Source organism: Antedon bifida, chromosome 9, assembly GCF_963402885.1.
Source record: "Antedon bifida chromosome 9, ecAntBifi1.1, whole genome shotgun sequence".
Classification (NCBI taxonomy): Eukaryota; Metazoa; Echinodermata; class Crinoidea; order Comatulida; family Antedonidae; genus Antedon; species Antedon bifida.
Window position 1 is genome coordinate 1,297,146 of NC_136234.1, and position 25,999 is coordinate 1,323,144.

The 25,999-nt window shown below is 32.9% G+C and overlaps 1 protein-coding gene across 2 annotated transcripts in view; it reads left to right on the forward strand.

Annotated features, from left to right (window-relative positions):
* Positions 1–25,999, forward strand: part of LOC144851756 (extracellular tyrosine-protein kinase PKDCC-like) — a 52,419-nt gene that overhangs the window by 12,022 nt on the left and 14,398 nt on the right. Inside the window, exons 1-2 of one of the 2 annotated variants that reach the window (XM_078709355.1) lie at positions 13,121–13,337; positions 16,225–17,035. In XM_078709355.1, the coding sequence (XP_078565481.1) occupies positions 16,292–17,035 (744 nt within the window). In that variant the 5' untranslated portion in view covers positions 13,121–13,337; positions 16,225–16,291. Of the gene's footprint in view, positions 1–13,120; positions 13,338–16,224; positions 17,036–25,999 lie in introns of those variants that run through there. The other variant, XM_078709356.1, reaches the window with a different exon arrangement.

The following is a 25,999-nucleotide window of genomic DNA, read 5'->3' on the forward strand; positions in this document are numbered from 1 at the left end:
TTTGATAGTGTAGCTTAATTCGAAGTATGAGTAAAGTTGAAAACAGAATCCAGTCTGACTAATGAAATGGCTAACCAATCAACACGTATCTCGTTCTTTGATCTAAATTATTAAGTATAATCATTGCTGAAATTAAAGACAATAAGGCACTAATTTCCGGCTAGAGTGTCCATTTAAAACAGATTAATTACGCAATTAAAGAGTCGTTTAAGATGTGACCCAGAAAAATCTCAAATCAGGTGCGTAGGTTTCCACCAACGTATATACGGATTGCAAGTGTATTCATTTCCGTAAGTCTACTGAGTAACTGTCTGAGACAAAACGCATATTATAAGCCGATTTTCCTCTAGGCGAATCTGTTCGCGCGAATCGACAGCGTAAACTGACGCATGGGCAGAGAGGGATTTGGAAGATGGAAACATGAATACGCATGCGTATAATCTGCCGCTTACGATTCGCGCGTACAAATTCGCCTCGTGGAAAGCGAGAGCCCCGAATGAAATCCGAAAACAATTTAAACATCTTCATATACACGCGGCGGCAGAGTGGTCATCAAATTCCTTACTATATAAACCAGTTTTCTTTTTTTCTGTCATAACAGCTGAAAACAATGTGATTTGTTGAGCAGACGTTTGACATTCACAGATGTGTTTTCTTCCGATTTAAGCAAACTACGTCAGTCGCTTTTATTTTTATTTGAACCTTGGTTAAATTATTTATTAATTCTAATTATACGTTTATATGCTATATATAACTTAATAAATGTATTTATTCTAGAACTAAGCTCGCTAGCAGATAAGATAGGTAATAGGGTTTTTTGTTTACATTTTTATTCAATCAAAAAATACAGTATTGTTTCCTAACAAGGACATACAGTACGCGAACGCAAGCAATTTGACCAATCACAAGCGACAGATCAGATCATCTGTTGGCGCTCATCATTAATTTGGTTACATTGTACGTTTGCGCTTTGTTCGTGTTCTATGGTGGCCAGGAATTCATAACAGGTATACATCATTCTTTATTATTAATATATTCCCTGTACTAATGCTTGGTTCCCATCAGAGACGCAGCACATGGACACGCAACGCAAGAAATTTGGCCAATCACAGGCGATGGATTTGAACTTTTCATTGGTTAACTCGCTTTCGTTGTGCCTACACCCTTTGCGTTGCGTTGCGCCTCATAACAGCAATATTTCGTTTCCTTTATTGATGTCATCTGTATGTTTGTCTGTCGGTCTGCATGTCGATTTTACCGTCACTTAATCTGTGTATTCTCTTTAGGTCAACCTTTACAACGATAGACATAATTATATTTATTTCAAATTTAATGATAAAATTCATCATAATTATTAACATATCACTATGTTATTTTGATATTTAGTAACATTACACATGTATTAACACGATTTTATTTTGACATAAGTGACTGAAAGTATCCATTTAACGTCGTTATAAGAGTTTACATTTTCAGGTACCCGTATTCAAATGGTTTGTATATACTTTATACTTGGATTAGATATATTTTATTCGTTCGTTTTCTTTGCTATTTAGCAATAATTGTATTCTCATCTGTCACAGAAACAAAACTGTCAGACGATAAGTACCACATTGCATTTTTATAAATCTTGTTAGGGCCAAAGTAGGAAAAATGCACGTATTTTGACATTTATGAGCGGGTAAACGGCTGGTCCAATTTGTTCAAATGAGGCTCAAGAAATTGACGAGTAAGAACGAAATCAGCATAAAGGGCAGATGAAACAAACATGCAAACATTAATTATCGTCTGCTAGTAAATCACGCGCGCGCAACTGTTCGAAATGTTTCTCGATCGGAGTTATTGATTTTATACCTTTTTTAACGATAATTTATGTTCTTTTTTTGAATGCGTGAAGTCCTCGAATCCAGATTCTTTTTACGATACCTTCCATTCGGTGACGTCACTCACTTGTTATTAAAGCTCAGGTACAGGCATGAATTTTAAATATAATATTTGGTTAATTGTACATAAATCAAATATTTGTAACAGAAATCAAGATGAAAAAACATGAATTTTCCTTAATATGGTCAAATACAAAATTTGGCAAAATTCTTCCATAAAAACCAGGAAGACTTTTTTTCAGTAGTTAGGTAGTTAACCTAATGTAATAACATGTCTGGTGACTCCCTAGAAGGTGAAAAAAGATGGTGGATATACGGTGGATAATTTTTGCTATAGCATGAAAATAAAAATCTGAAGTTGAATAAAAATACAAGAAATGTAATATTCAAATTATATTACCTATATTTAGTCATCTGATAAAAGTTTTTACCACACCGTTTATTTTTCATAGCTTTTTAAAATGCCTCTCTATTTACAAAATTTGTGTACAAAAGAATAGAGATTTTACTCTGTAATTTGAACTATCCCCCCACTGATAAGAAAGTGCTTATTTTCAACAAGCTCTTGTAACACAAATAAAATCCCAAAAATTATGAAACATATGAGAAACTATAGATCGATAATTATTGGAATGTATGATCAATAGAAATTTTTTGCCCGCACCTGCCCTTTAAAAGGTTCAAACAGATCGCTTTGATATGAGGGACAACACTGATACTGCTATTAGGGATACAAAGATTGTGTCTGCTATCATTATTATATTTATAAATACTATAATATCTTCTGTAAAGAAGTTGTTTAATGAATTCTGAAAAATTATTTTGTATTTTAGATTGTACAAAATAGACAATCCTAGGCCTACACATCGTGCATAACGAAAGGTTTATAAACGTTGGTATGCTACTGCAGCTTTGTATTTGGGGTTGCCTATTAGTTTATTTAGGCCTATAACTCAAACTAACTTTCTACCATCGACGAAACATGAGGATGAACCAGAAGACGGTCAATTGTCAAATACATTTCCATATTTTACCAAATGAATCTGTACGAACTCGTTCATTGACGACATCTTTCACCAAGTGCGTCAATTGAGTCTTCAACGTACAAGAATGTTCAAAATAATAAACATGCTACGAACAGACTCACTCACATCACACTACAGTTAACTCAAAATCGTTTGTCATCATCAGATACGGATATCAATTATATTTAAAGATTGTATTCAGTATACACAGTTTGGTGATGTATGGCGATCCAAACTCACAATTAGTTTCAAACATATGGACTTTCTTAGAGAGTTGGTTTCAGTTATATTTAGGAAATAATATTATCTTTCATGCAATCTTTTGAATTTTCAGAGAAAAAAAAAATTCGCGGTATGTTGTGCAATTTGCTTAGCTTAAACCTCTGTCTACACTAGCAAAGTAGTTTGACAAAATTGTGATATGCCCAAATATGGTAATGCTCAAATATAGTACTGATATGACATCATCGTGTCCATGTATACGGGCACATCGCATTTTTTTTTGCATAAAGTTTGATAGTGAGACAGAGCTTAAGACTCGTCGAATGCGTTGGAATTTTATTTCTCGTGATAGACAACAATACGTGTATTTAGTGAAAAATAGTTTAAATGTATTGTGTAAGGTTAGTCAGGCAAAGAACAATATTGCATTCAGTTTGTTGTAGGCATACCTTAATCTAATATTATTTTTTTTACTAATTTGTAATTGTTTTTCCTTATTTGTAAAATTGATGCATGTTGTTTTCCGTTCAATTTGAATAAACAGTGATGTTTAAACAATCAATAAAACAATGAAGTACTATTGTTAGGTGTAACTTATTAATAGAAAAACCTAAATTACATTACATTAGGTATGACTCTTATATTTTGGTTGTTATTGAGAACAATTGCCAGTTCTATGAAGATTCTTTATTCCGGTTTTCGCCAATAGCAAATCTGGAGGCGACTAGATCCGTACTACCGAATCTAGAGATTGTATGAAAATCCTTTCTCACCCGAGACGTACCACAAATCTAGAGATCGCTTTGAAGAAAGATTCCTTCCAGTGTTCACTCGAAGCACTGCTTCTTTCCAGCAAAATTTGCAGGACTAAATTGGCTCCAACCGGTATTAAAAATGGTGTAAGTTATTCATAAGATAAACACTATCTAGTAGTTGTAGGTTAGGCCTAGCCATTAAAAACATAGGTTTTGTCAATTGGATAGACAAAGTACAATATTATTTGACCTTTTTGTACTTAATAGTCTTATTATCATATCAATAATTCGGTAATTTGCTTCATTTGCCAGAATTGATTTCTATATTGAGAGAACATTGCCTTCTAATTTGATACCCTTTACTAAGTATAGGATTATTACCTTAATCCCTTCTAATTGGAGACCCATATCAAGATCGCGTTATGATATTAGACTCAGTATACTGAGTATTGGTGATCTTTTGTAGACCCCTTGATATCTTAAGCCTTTAACGAAGAGTTTCAGCAGTCTTGAATTGTATCGCATGTTTACTGTGTAATTTACACAAAACCATCGTCACCTAGCACTTTCCAAATGCACTTATAAACAGTTCCTGTTTTCCAAATAACACTCATACAAAAAGACCTTCACATCAAGTGGTCAATTGTTATGCTGTTTTATTTTAGCAACGGCTAGTTTTTAATCCGCCGCAGATCCACTGCAATACGCCATTTCAATGGGTCATTCAGTCAATATTTATCCCGTTTGTTTGATTGTCGTATTAAGGTGATCTACTCGGCTGCTGTTCAAACATCATGTTCAACTCAACTAGAATGTTAAAGAGACAGTCGGCGTGCTTTTTGACGTCACAGACCAAGACACTTTATTTCTGCCCCAGTTATTTCCCCATGGATATTATACTAGGTGCTTCCCTTCGTCGTCGTACCTACAATTTGACATCTTACATACAGTTAGTACCGCTACTCTGGGTGTTGTTCCTGTCGTTATGTCCCTGTCTACGCATTTGTACTTTAGATACAATACAAAATTATAGGAACATCTATTCTTAATGAACTAACAATGATTTATTTTTTTCATATCAATTTATAAGTTGTTCCGATTCACCGACATTAGGTCGGCTTCTGTGTATGTATGACATCCCTAGAAAATCTCAGGAGGCTAACATTATTGTGGCACCGGCCTACATATTATCATTGTGTACGCAGGCGTACAGTAAATAGTGGTTACTTTAAATATAATATACTTCCTTCTGCTGTTCTAGGTATTAATACAGTGACATGAATAGTGATATCGATCCCACAAAGAAACTCAATTGTTAAGTAATATTACTATATCTGATGAAATACGAGAAGTGAAGATGAATTAAGAAACGTAGCAGCGAGTAAACATTGATCGATCAGCGTGGTAGTGGTGAGATGAAGAAGAGAGGATGAAAGAAGTAGATGATGAAAGGAAGAATGAGGTAGATGAGAGGATGAATCAGCTAGATGATGATGGAAATGGTAGTGTGAGGATAGAAATGGTGAGACAAAGAGAGGATGAAAGAAGTAGATGATGAAAGGAAGAAGGAGATGGATGATGAAAGGAAGAATGAGGTAGATGCTGAGAGGATGAATCAGGTAGAGGATGATGGAAATGGTAGTGTGAGGATGGAAATGGTGAGACAAATAGAGGATGAATGAAGTAGGAGATAAAAGGAAGAAGGAGATGGATGATGAAAGGAAGAAGGCTATATGATGATGCAAATCGCAGTGTAAGGTTGATGAGAATGATATGAAGATTAAGGATGATGAATTAATAATAGTGATGGTAGTGACAATAATGCTGACGATGATGACGTCACAATGAATGGTAATGATGATGACGATACCGATAGATGATAATGGTGAAATCGATTATTATGAAGATGGTGAGCATCAATGTCGACGATAGTGATGTCGATTATTAATGATGATAGTGGCGGTTATGATGAGAGAGATAGATTTTAACCATTCTTTGCTTTAAAAATAAACCTTACACTCTCCAGTCTGCCAATCAAAATTACGCAGTGACTGGATCTGACGCCCATGGGCTAGTTAAAGGCAACCATGTCTTAATAATGTAATATCAGCCTGATTTGTACTAGTCCAAGACAATTATTGTTCTACATTAGAATGTTCAATAATCAACATTGATCTATACAAATGTTTTGAAATTTGAAAATGATTACTCGCACTATTAATAATACACAGAGACAACATTCAAATAAATCCAATCCCTGTCATCCATAAAAAGAATAACATTCTGGAAAAAAATTACAATTCCTTAATTTCAGTTTCCCTCATAATTTAAGATATTGGCGAGTCATACCTAGTTCTCATTTAGTGGTGATTCATAGAAAATGACCCAGTTGAGGAACAAGAGTTTATAATATATTTGTTCTAAAAACTAATAAATCCTATGCGCGTTAATAATAAAATATATGGAGCAAGGAAACGATGTCGATTTCAATTGTAATATGTCTACCATTATGTCCACGCAAAATGATACATTTTATTGCTCACAATGGCCTGTAATTAATATTTGTGTAATCGTTATAAAAACAAAATGAAAAGCATACTAATATATCAGGTAGAGCTATAACTGTTGCAGAATGTGTTCGTCTAGACTAAATCACCAGGAAAGATCCCGGGAAAAGTATTGCATACTCGCGTATTTAAACATTTTATAAACTTAAACCTCTTTAATTACGCGTTTGTTTTCTCCAAGGAGCAATTGAAGAAAAGGAGGCCAATTTCTGATCATTCTGAACCATGTCGTTTGGATCGCTGATCAAGCGATATGATGCCTTTTGTTCTTTGTGTAATAAACGCTTAAATGTCGCTACAATTTCCAATAAATTCGTTGGGTAATCTCCGTTTATTGTAATTTTTAATGAAAATCGTGAAATAAATGAATGAAAATTAATTTTAAATATATGTAAGAGAAAGTTATTAATAATTATAGCTTGGAAAGTTGAAACAATCGTACATTTTCAAATTAACAAAATATTGAAATTACCAAGTGAAATGTGGAATCGGAAAGTGGGAAAAAGTTCAAGGAAAGGTAACATTTTTGGATGAGAAGAGATTGATTTTTATTGTCCACCATGATTTTTGTTTACCATTTTGGGAGTTTAAAAACGTGTCAAATTAAGTATCGGACTTTCGGAAATAGATTTTCATTAAAATAAAATTAAAAACTGAAAATAAATAAGTAGGCCTAATCGAGTAGTGTAGTAGTAATAACCTTATAAATGTTTATGTCCAAGTGTTGCTAATTAAATTAACTGAACAGTATTCCCTTGTGAACCAGGTCGTTGAATGTGAACTTATAATTACATCCTCTGTTTGTTTTTAGATAATGTTTTATCGATTTATCACAAAAGAAGAAAATAAAACCAAATGAATCGCCCCGGGGCAGAGACAGTTTCAGCTGGAGGTGATTAAAATATTCTTTTTTGGATCATTTTAAGGGAGGTAAAATCCACCGTCAGAGAATGACATGCATGTACGGCGGAAACGCGTTCAATTCATTTGGGACTTGAAACGCGTATGGTGTTTTTGCCGACCCATCAAACACATTCTACACGATCACCCTTAGAACACAAAATGAGAGAGTTCGTTGAATGAGCTAATTAAGCCCAAAATCATCAGAAAAGTGAAAAAAACTCTTGCGCTAGACATGCCAGAGTAGGACATCCAATTGATGTTTCCCTGACGCAATGTTCTTCGTATAGTTACATTATCAGCATGTCATAACATAATGATGGTGTATACCGAAAACCCATGGGTTTCTTTCGAAAAGAAGCACCCCTACTTCATTGGTTTACAAAAGTAACCTCGAAAAGAGTCCCATATTGTAAAGAAGCTCGTCTCGAAAAGAAGCCAAATTTGACTTCTTTCGAGATTTTATGGTATGCATATAATACACACAGCGTGTCTTTGACAATACTGATAGGTTTCAGAACAAAGTCGGCTCGATTGATGATTTTTATTATTCTTAATTTAATTCTATATTCTGCTGTAGATTAGTATATCAGCTCATTTTATTAGGTGCTTCTTTCATTTGTGTGTGTATAATAATATTATCATTATTTAATAGGTGAAATAAAACCAATTTTACATGTACTGCATTACAGTAGTTTATAGAGATGCATCATTAAAAATGATAATAACCCAGTTTCTTACTATAAATAGATTATATACCTAGATATAATATTATGAATACAGAACCTTTCTTTGGAAAACATTCACCGGGGAAACATCTTTATTGTGGAGAGACTTTCGTGTGAATCGGGCCCCGTGCTAGCGTATGGCTTGGGTTTACGGTATTAGTATAGTATAGTACGTATAGCCTGGTATTAAAGACTATAGTTGTAATGTATTGTTTTGTGTGTAAAAGGAGTAGGTCTATACCTGTAACGATGTTGGTTGTATGTACTAACACACAAAAGACTTTTAACTATTGCATAAATACCACATTTCAGTTAATTACCATTAATTAGCCATCAGGCAATTTACATAATTACTCTCCCGTTAACACCTGCTTACAAAAATGTAAATTTAATTGAAGACATTTATTGGGGAAATTATTTGAACTTATTAGTCGTTTCTAATCATTTCAACAGCTGCTAGATGAAAATTCGAAGTTTGCGAAGGCTACGAAAATATCTTGTTATTGAATTTCTATGTCTGAAGTGGAGGTAACATGTGAAATCAAATCATAGAAAGCAAAGAGAAAAAGAATTGGCAGTAGGGGTTAATAGTTTAGTAGCAAGGCTTTTCCAATTTAGTGTTTGCCATAGATAGATTTTACCAAGCAATATAAGAAACTAAAAAATGCTTGAAATTTATTTTAATAAAATGATGAATGACCAAGTGTTATATGAATGAAATATCTAACCCTATACAAAGAATAAAATGACAAAGAATAAAGAAAGAAGAAAATGACAAAGAGTAAGAAAGAAGAAAATGACAAAGAGTAAGAAAGAAGAAAATGACAAAGAGTAAGAAAGAAGAAAATGACAAAGAATGAAGAAAGAAGAAAATGACAAAGAATGAAGAAAGAAGAAAATGACAAAGAGTAAGAAAGAAGAAAATGACAAAGAGTAAGAAAGAAGAAAATGACAGAATGAAAAAAGAAGAAAATGACAAAGAATGAAGAAAGAAGAAAATGACAAAGAATGAAGAAAGAAGAAAATGACAAAGAGTAAGAAAGAAGAAAATGACAAAGAATAAAGATAGAAGAAAATGACAAAGAATAAAGATAGAATAAAATTACAAAGAAAGAATAAAATGACGAGTAAAAAGAAAGAATAGAAATATGTGGAACACACCTACTAAAATGAAAAAGTAGAATTTCAGAAAGAAGTGTGCTGAGCCTCAAATAACCACGTATTAGTTGATGATATTAGTAGCGTTTGTTAATGTATAATGTAACATTAATAATCTTACCCAGTTCATTCACTCTCTTCTTTGTATAAACACTGTAAAGCAGCTGCAGAATGATAAAAGAAATAACCAATATAAAATGATGTTTTGCTAACTACTTTCAATAATTTAATTTCATTATAAACCGCTCTTGGTTCTAATCATGTTGGTTATAACGATTGTGTTTGAGTAGAATGAAAGGAAATGTTAGTTAGATTGTTTTGTTAACAACGTAGTCTTTTATTAACATCCCTGTTATCAAAACGAAAGGAAATTACTGTTAAAGGAAAGCAAAGAAACAGTGAGGAGAGAGACTATACCAACTGATGGATTTCAGAAAAGCATTTTTTGAGATAATAGTTTTGGTTTATAACAAGATGTACGTTTAATTAGAAAGGAAATGTAAATTAGATTGTTTGGTAATTACAACAACGCAGTTTCTGTTGATATAAAATGAAAGGAAATTACTGTTAAAAGTAAGTAATTAGAAGTTTTTCTAACTTATTTCAGAATCTTCCATTTGTGAGATAATTGTTTGGTTATAACAAAATATGTTGTATGATTGAACGGAAATGAAGCAATATGCGAGATAAGAACTGTTCAGTTTCATATATACTTTCGAGCAATTGTACGTCTTTTCACTGATATCTTTCTGTTATCTCGTATAATGCGAGGACCTAAATTTAATGTAGCTAATAAAATGTTATTAAAAGATGTGGCGTCACTGTAACCTAGTACTGAAATTTAAGTGCCGTAAAATATATTTTTATCCGCAATATGTTGCCGAATTCCTAGTATAACGGTAGGCTTTCGTTGGTGGGAACATAACATGCAATTATATATGCAATTCGACTAATGACAGTTGAAATTTGATTCCATGCAGTTACGACTATAAATGTTTTAATTTCGATACAAGTGTGTCTACTTGCAGAGGTTGCAATTCGCTAAGTTCAGTTATGTTTGATTACGATATTGAATTCATATAATGTACTACAGATTAATGTTTCACCTGTACCACGTGACCCCGGCTGTATCGATCATTTCAAATTAATATTGACCCAGAGCTCTCCTAATACAGTTTTTACACTAACGATGAAGTACAGGGCATTATTATCTTTTCCATTATTAGTATTCGTGTGCTTTGTTATAGTTCAATATGTGAAGAGGAATTTGATTGGCTGACGTTTGTGCTACCGTACTGGAGTTTTCAGACGTGTATGCGTCGGCCTCCCTAGGCTCGTATCTAGATGACTTTCGATGGTCAGTTAAACCTTACCTAGTGACAGCTGCATAATCAGATATGTGGTCAAACCCACCCATTCAAATACATACACATATCATAATTTGTTATTATATATTGTTCAAGTTATCAAGAATCAAGTCAATTGTTGAGGAATTAATTACGAGAGGCTAAAAATAGACGAATAACGTGTTTCGAAAGCATAATTAATGCTCATTAAAAAATATCATGCGATATTCCAAGCTATATATAGAGTTCGCTACACATTGTATTTGATATAAATTGAGTTGCTTTTGGCAGACACTCTGGCAACCAATAGAGATGTACTACTGTACATTAAAACAATTCGGTTAGATCTATTTTTGAAGTCAAGTATCTGCTCGATTTAGATCTAGCAATACAACTGTAATCCATTATCTATTAAACTAATCGAATGCTTTTGGAAATAGACCATCGATTAGTTCTAGTCTATACAATTGTGTCTCCTCTTTTTAGTTTGGAACTTAAATCTAAGAAATCAACAAGAAAGGTAATATATCAATGTATTATTGTTAAACGTTAAGGTAATCCATTTAGTAAACGGATTTCTCGTGATTCGTCGTTTAGTCGTGATTCGTCGTTTAGTCGTGATTCGTCGTTATTCGTCGTTTAGTCGTGTCTTCTAAATTCTGAAATCTGTGAGCGCTTCTATTCTTTAACATGTCCCATTTTCCACGATTTTTTATCCGACCACTAGACCGGATCCGGGCTTTGTGTGAACGCAGCTTAATGCTTGGTTCCACTAGAGACACAACACAAGGACTTAACGCAGCGTAAGTGAGTTGGCTAATCACAAGCGATGGATTGTTCAAACTGTTGCTTGTCATTGGTCAACACGCTTGCGTTGCGTTTACGTCCTGAGTGGGAACGCACTAGCTTAAAAGCAAGCAGACGATGGTAACGATATCTATTGCATAGGTCTTTGGCGTCCCTAGTTACCATGGCGGATCTAGGACCTAATAATAATCGTAAAACGAAGTGCTAAACGTACCTTATATTTTGTATTGTAATAGGTGGTTTATCACACATTACTACAACTAAATGCTGCTAATGGACGTTCACCATTGTCTAGCGCGCTGCTTTTGTTAAGAAATCACTATCACTTATCGAACGAGCTTTACTCAATTATTTAGTTAGATCAATGGTGGTAATTAGTTAAGTGTACTGTGTTGGGCTAAATAAGACTATAATTGACAAGGACAAAGGCAGGATAGAGCTGGGCCTATTATAGTTCTTAAGTAGGCCTTCACTGGTTTTGGAACAGGATTCACAATACCATTTACAATAAAACCTTTCAATTCCGGCTTTATAGCAGTACAGAGAATCTGTTAAGTTGTCGAATGAATAGCTTCAGACGAGGTTTGAGGCATACTGTAGTTATTCATGGTAGGCCTATCGTGTCAAATGTTCACACTGACATTTTTATTTAATCGTCACGTGACGAATTTTTACCCCATTTTCTGTGTGTCAATCAAACTTGAGTTTGACTTATAGTGATGTGAACCTACATATTCAATTGACAATAGTAAGATTGTACACGGCTTAAGTGCTCAATAATGATGTCCCCGTTAAGCCCACTGGTTCCAGCAACAACAAAAGTCTCAAGTCAGAGTTTTTGTTTGCATTGTATATAAATTTATGCCTTTGTATACAATATTTACAATACACCTTTTACAATTGGATTCAGAATGCCTATTTTATAGGCATATTATTTAAATTCACGATCGAATGGCTGTAAAAATAAACGTTTTAACATTATAACCCGTTTAAAATAGCTTATCTAATTTATTGGATCATTAAAGAAAATCGCAATTACTGCAATTATTTGAATCAATTCATCCGAATAAAATAGCGAGAACGGATACAGTTAACGTACAATAGTGAGCTTGATTCTGATTGGCTAACAGTTCGGCGACTGTAACACAGACAGCTTGGTGATATTCCAACCATTCATATTCAAGAGCTGCATTTCTAAGCTGTCAATTATCGTTTTGTATTCAGTGTGAACCATTGAACGGGAGAAGAGATGGTAATGTTAGGCTTATTTGACTAACGCTGTTCACAATACCTTGGCTAATGTTTGCAATTAGCGACCACCAACAACAAATGTAATTTTCCGCCTTATTCATCACTCTAGTCGGTCACACGCTCATCTGCTTCTATTGCAGACGACTTTTGCCACTGTGCACTGATAAACTCACCCACGGACATTTACGCGGTTAATAGTGTTCAGCTTTATACAAGTTTATTATACGGATATGATTTCTTATGTCAAGTGTTTGTGAAATATTTGTTCGTATACTACCATTTGCATCAAGGTGACTTTTCTGGGACAAGTTACACCCATCCTGTTATGAAGTTATTATTTCGATATTGTTTGGCGAATTAATGCGTTTGAATTAGTTTCTGGATTATGTAAAATTTCAGTAACAACACAGTTTTGCTTCGTGGTTTTCTGCGTTGAAACACAGAACAAAACATTGTGTATTTGGTAATTTTGTAACACAAATATCTAACTTTTGTGATACAGGTGGATTTACTGGGATAATATCTCTTAATCTTGTATGCAGAGACTTCAGGTAATGGATTACTGTGGATTATCCGCTTCACTGTGAACAGAATGCGATTTGGATTTATTGTTTAGGGTGCCATTCGGATCGGATATTTCTAAACAAGCAGTCTAGAAGACAGTAAAGCATGACAACCAGATAAAATTATACGAGGTAAGATATAATAATGTTGCTATAATTTATTATAGGTATTAATCAAATCTTAGCTTATATGCTGTGTATCGTATAGGTTGTAACGTATCGTTTATATTATCACTGTTGCCCGTAGCAATAATATATTATGGATCAAGTTTGTAAAGACATTTTTCACGAGAAGTTCAGTAGAATCTCCTTGGAAATGAATATTCTTTTAAATTATGTACAGATCTATTTATTTTATGAAGATAGATATATCTTTGTAGTATTTGCAGATTTATAATAACATACGCCGTATGTATAGATAAATCAGATATATGTGTATATAGCTAAGTAAACGTGTAAATAGATAAATCTTACGTTGGTAATAACGTTGTGTACATTGAAAAACATGGTGTAAATAACGTAGCATGCCTTGTCAACGTAAATTTAAAAATCGTAAAAGAATACTGTACATCGAGTGAGGAAAAAAATGGGTTCGAAAGTGTACCAGTACTAGAAAGCCTGCTTTGTTGAGGAACTCTGATCTTTTTCAACATGGGTTCAATCTGAGGTTTATAGATTCGTTCAGTTGAACTCTTTTTAATGTAGGTTTTTGTTGTATTGGCCTGCTTTTTCAATGTTTTTAAACTGTTTTGTAATGTTGTAAATTCTTTACAATTCTTCTGTACAAAAGTTCTTATACGCGTACTTTACTTAGATGAATTTAGAGATGTATTTAAGATTTTAATAAGCTCTCTTGTCAGATTATTTCATAATAATAAACTATAACTATTTTATCAAATTAATGTGTCAGTTCTCCTCCTAAAAGGTCAGGTTAGAAGCATACCGTAGGCAAACACATGCCGTATGTCTATACTCTAAGTAGGCCTTAAACACACACTAATCAATCGATGTGCGGCTCCTAATCCCAGCACGCCGGTACAGGATCGTACAGTACCGTTGATTGCTAAATGATTGAAGGCCCATTAGCCTAACAATACGTCAACAAAATAATATACTGTATTTTATAGTCATCTGTTAGTTTCAGTGACGTTGGACTAAAGTGTAAAAATCGTTTTAAACAATATTTCCATTACTAATCGGAATATAGTATTCAATCAAGTTCGCTGTAATATATCAATTCATAGGCCTCGATAATTCGTAAAATAGTGAAAGAACTTTCTGTTTTGTCAATAAATTAAGACTGGTTCACTAGGGCACGTGTTTATATTCTTGTGATTATTATTATAATTTTCAAAATTGTTCTCTTGTTTTGCAATTAGCTAAACACGCTTTATAAAGTAAGATTTAGTATATTTTAAATGTTTTTGAAAATAAGTTGTACAATATAATGATAATAATAATAATAATAGGCTTGGCTTAATGTTATATTTAATAAGCATGAACGTTGTATGTGAGATTTCACATTTTTTCTTGCTTTGAATAATCGTAATTTTATATTAGTTATTAGTTGTTAACACACAATTAAACAAAAGTTGAATAATACCTTTAAATAGAAATCGACGTAGTGTATCGAATGCTTTTTACATTATTCGCGTCATTATTTATTTGGATTGCGCGCAATATCAATGGAATTATAACGAACCGTGTGATTAATAAAGAAATCAAAACCGTATTCTTTGGCGTCTCATACGTCATATATTCACATAAGGGATTCATTCGTAAGTGGAATAACACAAAAACGATTTATGATTGAATTATATCTGGTAATATTATACACCTTTTATATCACCAAAAGTACAGAGATAAGAGAAAACCAAGAAATTATTTGTATTTGAAAATGTTAAATTCCTGAAAAAATCAGAAAAATAATGCGAACCGCCTTGAGGATGAATACTGCTTTTAATGACATCTTCATGTTCATATATGAGCACATCACCTTTTTTGTCATATAAAGTTTGATTGTGTAGACAGAGCTTTATACAATAATTTTAGAATCTTCAAGAAAAAATCCAGGTATAACAAATAAGAGAAGATCCGACCCTGGGGAAATGTTATACAATAAACATTTTGTAGACTTTTCTACTCGATACGCTTGATTTTTATAATTTTGCAGTTGTTAAATTGACAATAATGAAAAGGGGGTTTATTATTTAGTTGTATAGTATTTTTGACCTAGTTCTTAGCTACAATTTTTCTCACGATAGTATTATATATATAAGGTGCATTGCGTTTTCGTGGATAACTAACTCGTCATGGGGACGAGTTCAAGTCTAATTCAGTAGGCTGACTTTTCTCACGGATTTTGTCTGTGTTTTTATCTTTCTCTTGTGTTGACCCAAGGTCATTAATTCAATATTCATTTCAACATTTAAAAAAATAGTACATAGCATGGAATTCAATATTAGCAGCAATTTCTTTTGACTTAATGTAAATTCTTATGTATGTTTTTCTTCTGTCCGTGTAACCCCGAAGCCCCATGGTCTACAAGTAATCCCCAAATCTACCACATCTCTAAGCAACACGAAGAAAATATGTAGGGCCTAGTGCCTTGTAAATGGAAGTTCTGATAATGTATACATTTTCAATATTTTCAACGTGTACGTTGTTTCAAACCCTCAACAAATTGTGTTTGTGGGTTTTGGCTCAGTGATTCAGTAGGCCTTTTCTTCAAATAATCCCAGTTATGACTTAAAAGCAGACCAAGGTTACACATATTTATAGTATATTTCGATACTTTTCATTCATTCATGCTGCGTTGTTCCGCATGACTTGGAATAGTATTCCACAATTTTATATTTTTTGTTAGTATTTTCACTAAACAATATTCTTTTGTAGTTGTAATATGATATTTAAGATTTTGAAATACGAGCAATAAATTGATATTTGAAATGATTTACAACTGAGTATATTGTTTCAGTTTTTGTTAACTTGTATATATATTTTTATTTTCTCTCTGTAGGAATATAAATGAGGACAGTTACAGCACCTGGTGTGTTTTACCGTTATACCTCGTTACTTTTTAAATCATGATGCGTCGCCTACGAAAAGCATTTTTCATCTTTTACATTAGTTTCATTTTCTTTATAATATTTACAACTCAGATGTTATTATGTGAACGTAGGACCAATAGTCTTCCAAATGACTTGTCTCTTGATGCTATTCAGCCTCCGGATATACAATCATCATTAAGTGGAGAGATAAAAGATGTTTCTGCTCAATTTAACCAACGTCTTGACGAAATATCAGCTCTGCAGATTAATCTAGGAATACCACCGAATCCACTGCTGTACAAGAACACAAAGGTTACAACGGTTCAATCAAACTTTCAGAGAAAACTTATGGACGCAGCTTTGTATACCAAAGGATTTACAGAACAAAGTAAAAGTAAAGAAATCCACAAAGCTAGAAATGGTTCGTTTGCTCAGCGTAAGCAGGTCGGTTACTCGCTTCCTAAACAAGAACCCACGGGGAAAATTATACCGGCGTCAGTAGAGAGTCCAGACTCCGTTACCCCTAAGCCCAATGGCTGTGAGCTGCTACTACAGGTAGATGAAGTCACACCTATTGGTAATGGCTATACAAAAGTCGTCCATAGGGCTAGGCTGCAGGGACAATCTGTGGCTATTAAATATGCAATGGAAAATGGAATAGATCTAGAACGATGTATGAAATTAGGCGTTTTACGTGACGACTGCGTCAATTTGTCGAATTTTAAAATTATGAAGGAAATCTCTCTACACCAAGAACTAAAACATCCAAATTTAGTTGAGGTAAGTTTCACATTTTGTATTTATCATTAACTACCACGCATGTCAAGGGTCTGGGTAGATGTTGTTGACTTTTATGTTGTGTTTTCGTGGGTGGTGTACACTAAAAACGCGTTTCAAAGCTGAAAGAAACGTTGTATGGATGTTTTCTCAACATAACTACATCTGTAATGGGAATCGGTTAATCGTGATTTTTATTCTCTCGTTTGTCAGCTGGTTTTGGTGAACATTAAACTAAACATCTTTTATGTTTCCTGCGGATATCTTTACTCTATACAAATTTATAGATTTAATTGTCCTAGTTAAAACTGGACAGTTAGACTCGGTATAAATGTGATTTAACACACTGTCTATTTGATTTATTGTGCGAAAATAAGATAAACTAAATTTGACCTAAATAATGTGAAACTTTCGGCGAGCGTTCTAGTTTTCATAGATTATATTCAATTTTACGCAATATATATCTATTCAGGAACAAAATACATCTGTAGATATCAAAGTACAGTTGATTTACACTAGTTAATTCAATGTTATGTTTATGTAAAACAAAATCAGATAGGTAGATTGTGTGCTGTTGAAACTGAATGAAATGTCTCTCTGGATACCAACAGGATTTTTCTCGCACTTGTTAATTTAATGTTGACTACGATAATTATTTTCTGTTGACAGTTCTGTAATTATTTCATCGTGATATGAAACTTTGCCTTTTATTTTGTAAGATTCGTAATACAATGGCAGTCTGACATAGGCCATGAGTCTACCATAAATGTTTACGAAACATTTCTTCTTCTAGTATCATGTCTGCATGCAGACGTTGATCATGAACCATTGTTCTCCATAGTTCACTGTTATATGCAATTTGAATGAAATTGTTGTGAGCCGAGTGCTATTGATTGTAGAGAGATATGCCTCTTCCTACTATCCTTCTACTTTTCCGCATATCAGTGCAGTATTTATCCATTCCTTATTAAGTGTCCGAGGTATTTATTAAGGTTTATTAGTAACATGAATATTGTGTCGTTTGAAGTTTTTGGCTTTAGAGGATATTGTTTTATTTAGTTTCTTCTTGTGGTGAAAAACGTTATCACATGAAATAAAACATTCATAACTACATTACTACATTATTCATTGGCTGATTAACAACATCTCAACACACCTTTATGTTACATTGTCATTCAACATGAATGTTCATCCCAGATTGTAATAAAAGAAGTACTAGATTTCACACAATATCTTATCGTTTTCCAAGTGGAAACACTAGATAAAAATAACGTTACATTTGGGAATTGCAAACTATCGACATTTGAATAAATTAACTGTAAATGGCACATAATATGTAATTGAGTTTAAACTTAATAGGAATGTAACATAAACACATTCAAACAATCAATGATAAAATGATCAGAATTGATAGCATTTGGTGTTTTTCCCCAACTTATACATTAAAATATCGATACAAATTACGTCATCATAGAAAAGGTGTGAAACCGCATAATTTTATCGTAAACCTTACGGGGAAATTACCGAATGTCTTTTCAGACCTATACATACAAATCAGAAAAATGAGATTATATACAATCGTATGACAGATAATCACAACTCCCTAGACTTAATAATTATAGTTTTTGTTATTTGTAAAAAGGAAAAAAAACTTGCGTTAGAAATGCTTTGATCTTGCCGGTTAAGGTAAATGGGATCCTTTAAATGGTCCCGAGTGAGTTTATTTTCTTTTATCTGTCGGCACCGAAAAGTGATACTATATATCGAAACATTACCTGATCATTAGTGAGTATGTGTAGTAAATCTTATTGCTTACATTTGTTTAAAATTCGAATAAAGAACAAGTTTTTGCATATTATGTAAGATTTTGTAAAGGTGTGTATAGGTGAACATAGATGTATTTTTCGAGCGAAACTCGAGGACTTTTGCCAAGTATTTCATATAGCAAATCGCTGTTTCTCCAACCAATAGTAACAATACATACATATTGTAGTTAAACACTCGGTTCATGTACGGTGTCATTTCTAAACAGCACCGCAGTTTCTTGTTGTTAGACATGATACCGTATTAGAATGGGATGAGTCAAATGTTATTTTCGCAATCTTTTAGGTTTTCTGAATGTCGGATTTATATACACAACGAAAACGTTGAACCATCCCATTGTTAGTCTTACAATCATTTATTATTGTTAATAGTTTAGATATGTCACAACCGGTATGCGTTTATTGCGTTCACAGTCGATAGAAATAAACGCATTCATCCTAAAAGTAGATATCTGTGAACATAGCTATATATCACATTGTTATCAGGTATTACTTCTGATTAATGTAATTATGTTTACATTGAGGTGTCTTATGAGTTGGTTTGACTTGCAGACACGATATACCAACTCATCTTGATATCACAGCGAGCCATTGTGGAACAATTACTTTTTACGTGTCGTGCGATATGACCAAGAAATTAATCTTAATGCACCGTGTCGCCGCAAGCGCGTGGTTTTGTTAGACAAATTCAAAGAGCTGCGTAAACCTCCAACTGGCATAATTAAGGATACTTATGATGTTTTATTAAGTTACACAGAGCTTTACGAGGAGAGAAGTTGGTATACATGGAAGCTAATTTGTTTTTCTTGTCAAGTTATTGAGTTGTTTGTAGCCGGCCTTGCTTTATTTATCATAAGAAATTATATTTTCTATGAACTTAAAATAATATTAAAATAATATAATAATAACAAAGTTGGAGCAAAAAGTGATTCCATTTTACATAGATGATGCAGCTAATTCTACATTAATATGAGTCATTTTATTCATATTATTTATAGGCTATCCCTTTTCTCGTAACTTCATACGGCATGTTTAAGTAATATGTCTTCAAGTACAAATAAAAAAATATGACAGATTGATTGATGATATTTGACCATTCACTTTCATAAAACAAAAACATGTCATAAAATATTAATTTGGACAGATATCCATCATTTTATATGGCAAATGATACAAATCAATCATAAGAAGAAATTGAAAATACTGACCGGTACAAGCAATAAAACTAATTCACCCTTGATTTCTTGTGAATCACTCGCTCGCTTTTAATTGACCAGTGGTTGACCAGTGGAATTGACCAATGGAATCGAAAGACAAACTTTCGCTTCAAGCAGATGTATTCCCGTTTCTTTTCGATCACTCATTGTTTCCAGAACTTAGTTCATAATTGTTATGTTTTTTTCAATGTTGTTTGAATCAATATTTCTAGTTTTATTATGAAATTTGTAGAAGACAGAAGTCTCGATCGGTCTCAAAGTTGATAAGAATTCAAATTTAACAAAATTATTTTGGGAGAGCAGATCGTTTACTAAAACACTTTCAAAAGCAGTTGGAATTGGAATTGGGATTTTCGAAAATTTAGAAGAAAAAAAAGAAGAAATTGAAGTTGAGATTAATTTTTAACTTAAACCTGGACAAATTCCACCAAGGTCTCAAAGAAAGGATAATGTGATATTCCACTTCATGTAATGACTATTAAATGTGTGGTTCTATGGAACTAATTTAAAGTTAGACTTGTTTACATATAGTGAATCAAGTTTATTATCCACTGTAAAAACACAAAGCCACCTTGCTATTCATGCATGTAACACTCTAAGCTCTGTCTACATTATCAAACTTAGTTTGACAAAAGTGTGGAGTGCCCAAATATGGTAGTGATATGACATCTTCATGTCCATATATGGGCACATTACTTTTTTTGTCACATAAAGTTTGATAGTGTAGACAGGACTTTAGAACAAAGAATATTATTCATCAAACTAACACTTGGTAAATAAAATCAGACATGAAATGCTTTATCAATTCTCAACTTGTTATAATTTAGTAATTGTGACATTAATCAGAGTAAATATTCCAACAAATAACTTGAATTATTCCATTTTCAATGCCGAGGCTCTATAAGGTGACCTAAATATGGAAATGTTGGCACCTGTTTTCGACAATTCAGGCGAACGACCATAATATTTGTTTCTGCAAAGATGTCTAGAAAACGGTAGACCTAGACAGAGTCAGGACAGATGTTTTTATTGGAATAGAAAATACAAAAATCAAATATAGAAAAATATTCACGTGCCGCTGCTGTAGAGTAGGGTTTACATTTGAATAAATAAAACTAGGCTGTGGCTTTATTTCTAGAGCAATGAGCATTTATAATCGAATGGTGTTTAAATTATGTACAAGTTGTCAAGTTTTAACACACAACTCTCTGTATTCTGTTACCTGAATGTCCGGTATTATCTCGTTTTATAATAGTAGTAGTAGTACGGTTGGTACTGGATTTGCTTGACAACTTTTGATTTTATTTTTAATTGAGTTTTAAGAAGTAGATATAGGCCTACTCGGGGCCAAGCTCTGTCTACACTATCAGACTTTATGCGACAAAAAAAAATGTGATGTGCCCATATATGGACATGATGATGTCACATCACTACAATATTTGGGCATATCACCACCATATTTGGACTCATCACACTAGTTTGATAGTATAGACAGAGCTTTAGAATCGGCATACTCTGTACTCCCTATAAATTTCATATACTGTATTTATTTCCCGGCACGAACCCGACGACTTATAATATCAAGACAGGTCACCGACATTCACTTATGGCTCTCCTAAGCCCCTGAAACAATTATTCCACAATATAATCCAAGATCGGTGATTCACCTCACAACATTGACAAGATGACTTAACTTCATAAGTCTCCCTAGTGTGAAGTATCCACAATAATAACATTATACGTTGAATTTAATAGCCGCTGTTGGCTACTAGCTTAATGTTTAGTCATGTTTTAATAGGCTCTTTTAACCAATATATTTAATATAAAGCACGAATAGTTCGTAAGTTAATGTAGTTTGAGCGATTTCAAACAGTGATGCGTTATAGATATAACCTCATCTTTTTAAATAATTGTTTTACATTTAATTTTTATCGAATCTCAAATTCTGTCTGTTATTGAGTTTTATTGTTATTTTTATTTACCTATCAAATTAACAATCAAAACCAATACATTGCCTTAATTTAAACAGAATTGATCAAAATGTTTAAAATAGGAATTTTGTGATCAAATAGCCTTTAGCATAAAAACATAGTCTATGCACCTCAAGTAATTCAGTAAGCTAACCTAATACGAATTCTTTTTAAATACATTAACATGTTTGTTCCACATTACACTTTGTAAATTAGCTAAACACATTCTTGTTTTTTATCAGCTTTCATAGACAGATTATTGTGGCGTCGATGAAATGGTTTATAATTCAGTACAGTAATACCTTTAAAAGAAACCTGTTATTTAGTTTAATACATTTCTCTGTCTCAAATATTAGTAGTAGTATATCATTGTACTAAGCAATGTAAATTGGTTTTTTTAATAGCACAATAAAAAATACTTTAAAATGTTTAAAACAAAATATGGGATGTTAATTACCCTTAATTAAATTTTCTGACCGTAAAGAACTTTCAGAAAATTGATGCTGATGTTTAGAAGTGATGTGATGACACGCTAAGGATGAACCTTGAACTTGATGAACCATGACCTCGGAAATGTTCACTTAAACCATGACCTCGGAAATTTCCGCAAAAACAATTAAACTTTCTAATAACCATCCATATAATAACATAAAGCAACAATTGTGGTGCGCAAAACATTACAAACAATTACATTCTTATATTAACCATCTAAATATATATAACCATATAAAATATATACAAAAATAGCCAACGTTTTATTGCATTGTCGAGACGGAATACAAATAAAAATAGTAGGGCAACCTATTCACATTTAATGTTTTACGGTTCATATGTTTAAAAATCATTTTTTGCGACTCCAACGGTAATGTATTGTAATAAAGACATCATCGTCGACACATTATCGATCAAACATAATCTTCATTGTTCCTTTAAACTCAGGCGCAGGTGCGTTTACGTTACGTTGAAAAGTTTTAAAACATCGCAAAGAAAGCGATTCTTACGTTTACGCCCAAACTAAGTAACATCGTCACCTGTCCCAAATTCCCTAAGCCTAAATAATTCCTTCTGTAGCATCCATGCTAGCCACCCCTCTCTGCTTTGCTTCAATATTTCCCAGTGGTAATAAAAATAATTTCCTTTTTCAATTATTTACAAAAGCATTTTGAGTGTGTATTGATTAATAGTTACTGTTATCGAATCAATCATACTTAACAGGTAGCGAAATAAACACGGTTGATTGCGTTACAAGCATGGCAATATACATCTACCCGCAAGAGTTTTATTAATTATTTTCGTCAGAAATTATACAAAACGGAACATCTACGGCGTATGCTTAAAGCATCTATGGATAACATCCATCAAACACCTTATGGTAACGGAAATATAACATCAAATACTGTCGCTTCGGAAGGCTTAATCGTTAGAAAATAGTCATAATGATGGAAATGATCGTAATTACCATAGGCGGGTTAAAAAAGAACCTAAAAATGTCACAACACATATATTTTATAATATTTTGTCGGTAGAACTGCCTTGTATCAGAAGTATACAGTTTGGGTGAGAAGGCTACTGATGATTGTTGGAGTTTACACTCTGCAATAAAAAAATCATTTCGTTGTCTCGTCTGCGGATCATGTGCGAGAATGGAGTTATGCCAAAGATATTTTATTTCTTTACTCAGGTTTATATATAAACATCTGTGTCTTGTTTTTATTTATTTATCTAAAATAAACAAAAACATAACATCACTTTCTCTCTTTCAAATAAATAAAATCATACATACATGATTGAACTTTAATATCTAATAAAGGGTCATCAATAGCCCTTCGTTGGTGTTCATGGCAAACCTGACCTCGATTATTGTATAATAATTTTCATTTAAAATGGTCGTTATGAGGGAAAATAGTAATTAACAAACTTTGCTAAGAGCAAACAATGGTATTCATAACTCTATTTCTTGTCTGTCCTTTGTCTTTTTTGATCGACATTCATTTAATAGGAAGTTCATTCATGTATCGTGTTACAAGGATTAAAAAATTTCGACCATATTGAATTAATCTTGAGTAAAGTCAAGAAATATATGCCACTTAAATTGGAACGCTGGTAAGAGCTTGGAAGTTGATGAAACAGAAGGAAATTGACAAGCAGGGCTTAGCAACTAAACAAAGTGTCTATCAATAGTGACCTCATATTCAGAGAGAATATTTAGCAAAGATCTTCGGGTCATGGGTAAGAATCTGAAGAGCAAACAATTTCTTAGGAGATGAGTGAATTTTAACAGTTTCAAATAAAAGCTTTTAATTCTGAAAACCTGACAACTGTAACGTGTGACCTTTGAACCATTTCATTCAATGTCTACTTTACGAACTAAACTTTTGTTTTCGTTATTGTTGATTGACAAATTGAATGATATTAATTTCATTGTTTTGTAAGGTTTGATTTGAAACTTCCAAGATATAGACTTGAAATGATTTAAACTAGAATGTCGTCGTACCATACAGCATTTATTTGAATTTACCATAAATAACCTTAATAGAAGGTGCATAGTTTCTTCAGAAGTGGTGGTGCGATATGTTTTCACCTCCTGTAGGCCTATCTTATCATTAGTCCTATGTTAATATAGGATGCTTTCATAAAGGTTTTAAGTTAAAGAACATTAATACATTTGATTATAGAGTAAGTTAGTGTATCGGCTAGGCTAGTTGTAATTAATTACACATGTTCAATTTGGTCAGTTATCTAATAAATACGATAGTACATCTTCAGTTATCAGGCGCCAAGAATACCGAGAATAGAAAAATTAGTCTTTCCTGGCTCATACACTTGCACTTTTCACAGTACATTTTCCATTATTATTAAAGAGAATTATTTCTAATAGAACTTTGGCGCCAAGAAATTGCAGACGGTAAGGGGGGTTTTCATAAATGAATCTCATTGATAATGATTCATTAATCCAAGCAAATTCTGCTGTTGATAATTTCAGAAATTAATGCTGTAGTAATTTCATGAATTTACCAACAAAAAACAGACGGTATATAGGCCTATATAGAAATCCTTGACATTGAAGGCAATGACGTAACCGCGTATGCTTTTTTTGCGCGCATTAGGCCGGAAAGGTCACATGCATGTCAGATGTTCGGGCTTTGTTCTTGTAACCTGTCATAATGATGGGTCATTTTGGCTAGTAATATTTTTATTATTTTATAATCTCTTTGCAAACGCAGTGTCATTAACGAGTGTTTCATATGATATTCTCAAGGTTAAACGTTAAAAGTTCAACTCATATTTGTTTTATATCATAGGCCTACTTTTGTCAGTATACATGATGATTTTGGTCTTTTTTCCAAATCATATCGTGCGTTGTGTGTATGCCTAATAATATTATGCGCACTTGTTTGTTTATGCATACCTTGGTGTTTGTTATTTTTTTAGATAACATTAAAATACTGTTTAGGCCTAAAGCTGTTTCACTTCAATCGATCACTATTCATCCGTATGTTGTCTAAATGTACTTTTAAAGTTGTTTAACAAACAAATCTGCTGATAATTTATTTATGACATATAAACAAATAAACAAAGTTACTTTTACTTGAATTATTAATTTTGAAAAATATGGAAATGGATTAATTTGTCTTTACATCTGTCATTGTGTCTTTAGATGTCTCTTTCGCGATTTCAATAGACTACTCAATCAATGTATTCCATTAGCACCTCACATGAACATACAGCAAGACCGTATAATGTTTATGTGATAGGCCGTAAGCACATGCCAATCAATTCACTATTATCAGCGCGTATTGTTTCAGCGTTCATACGCGTGCCACTTTCTTTCGTATTAAAACAGAACATTTGGTCAATTATATTTAGATAATGTAAATTGATTTACGATTGATGAATTAGTTGGATTGGGAATTTAAAAAATACCGGAGAGGTTGTCGCAAATGTGACAACCTCTAT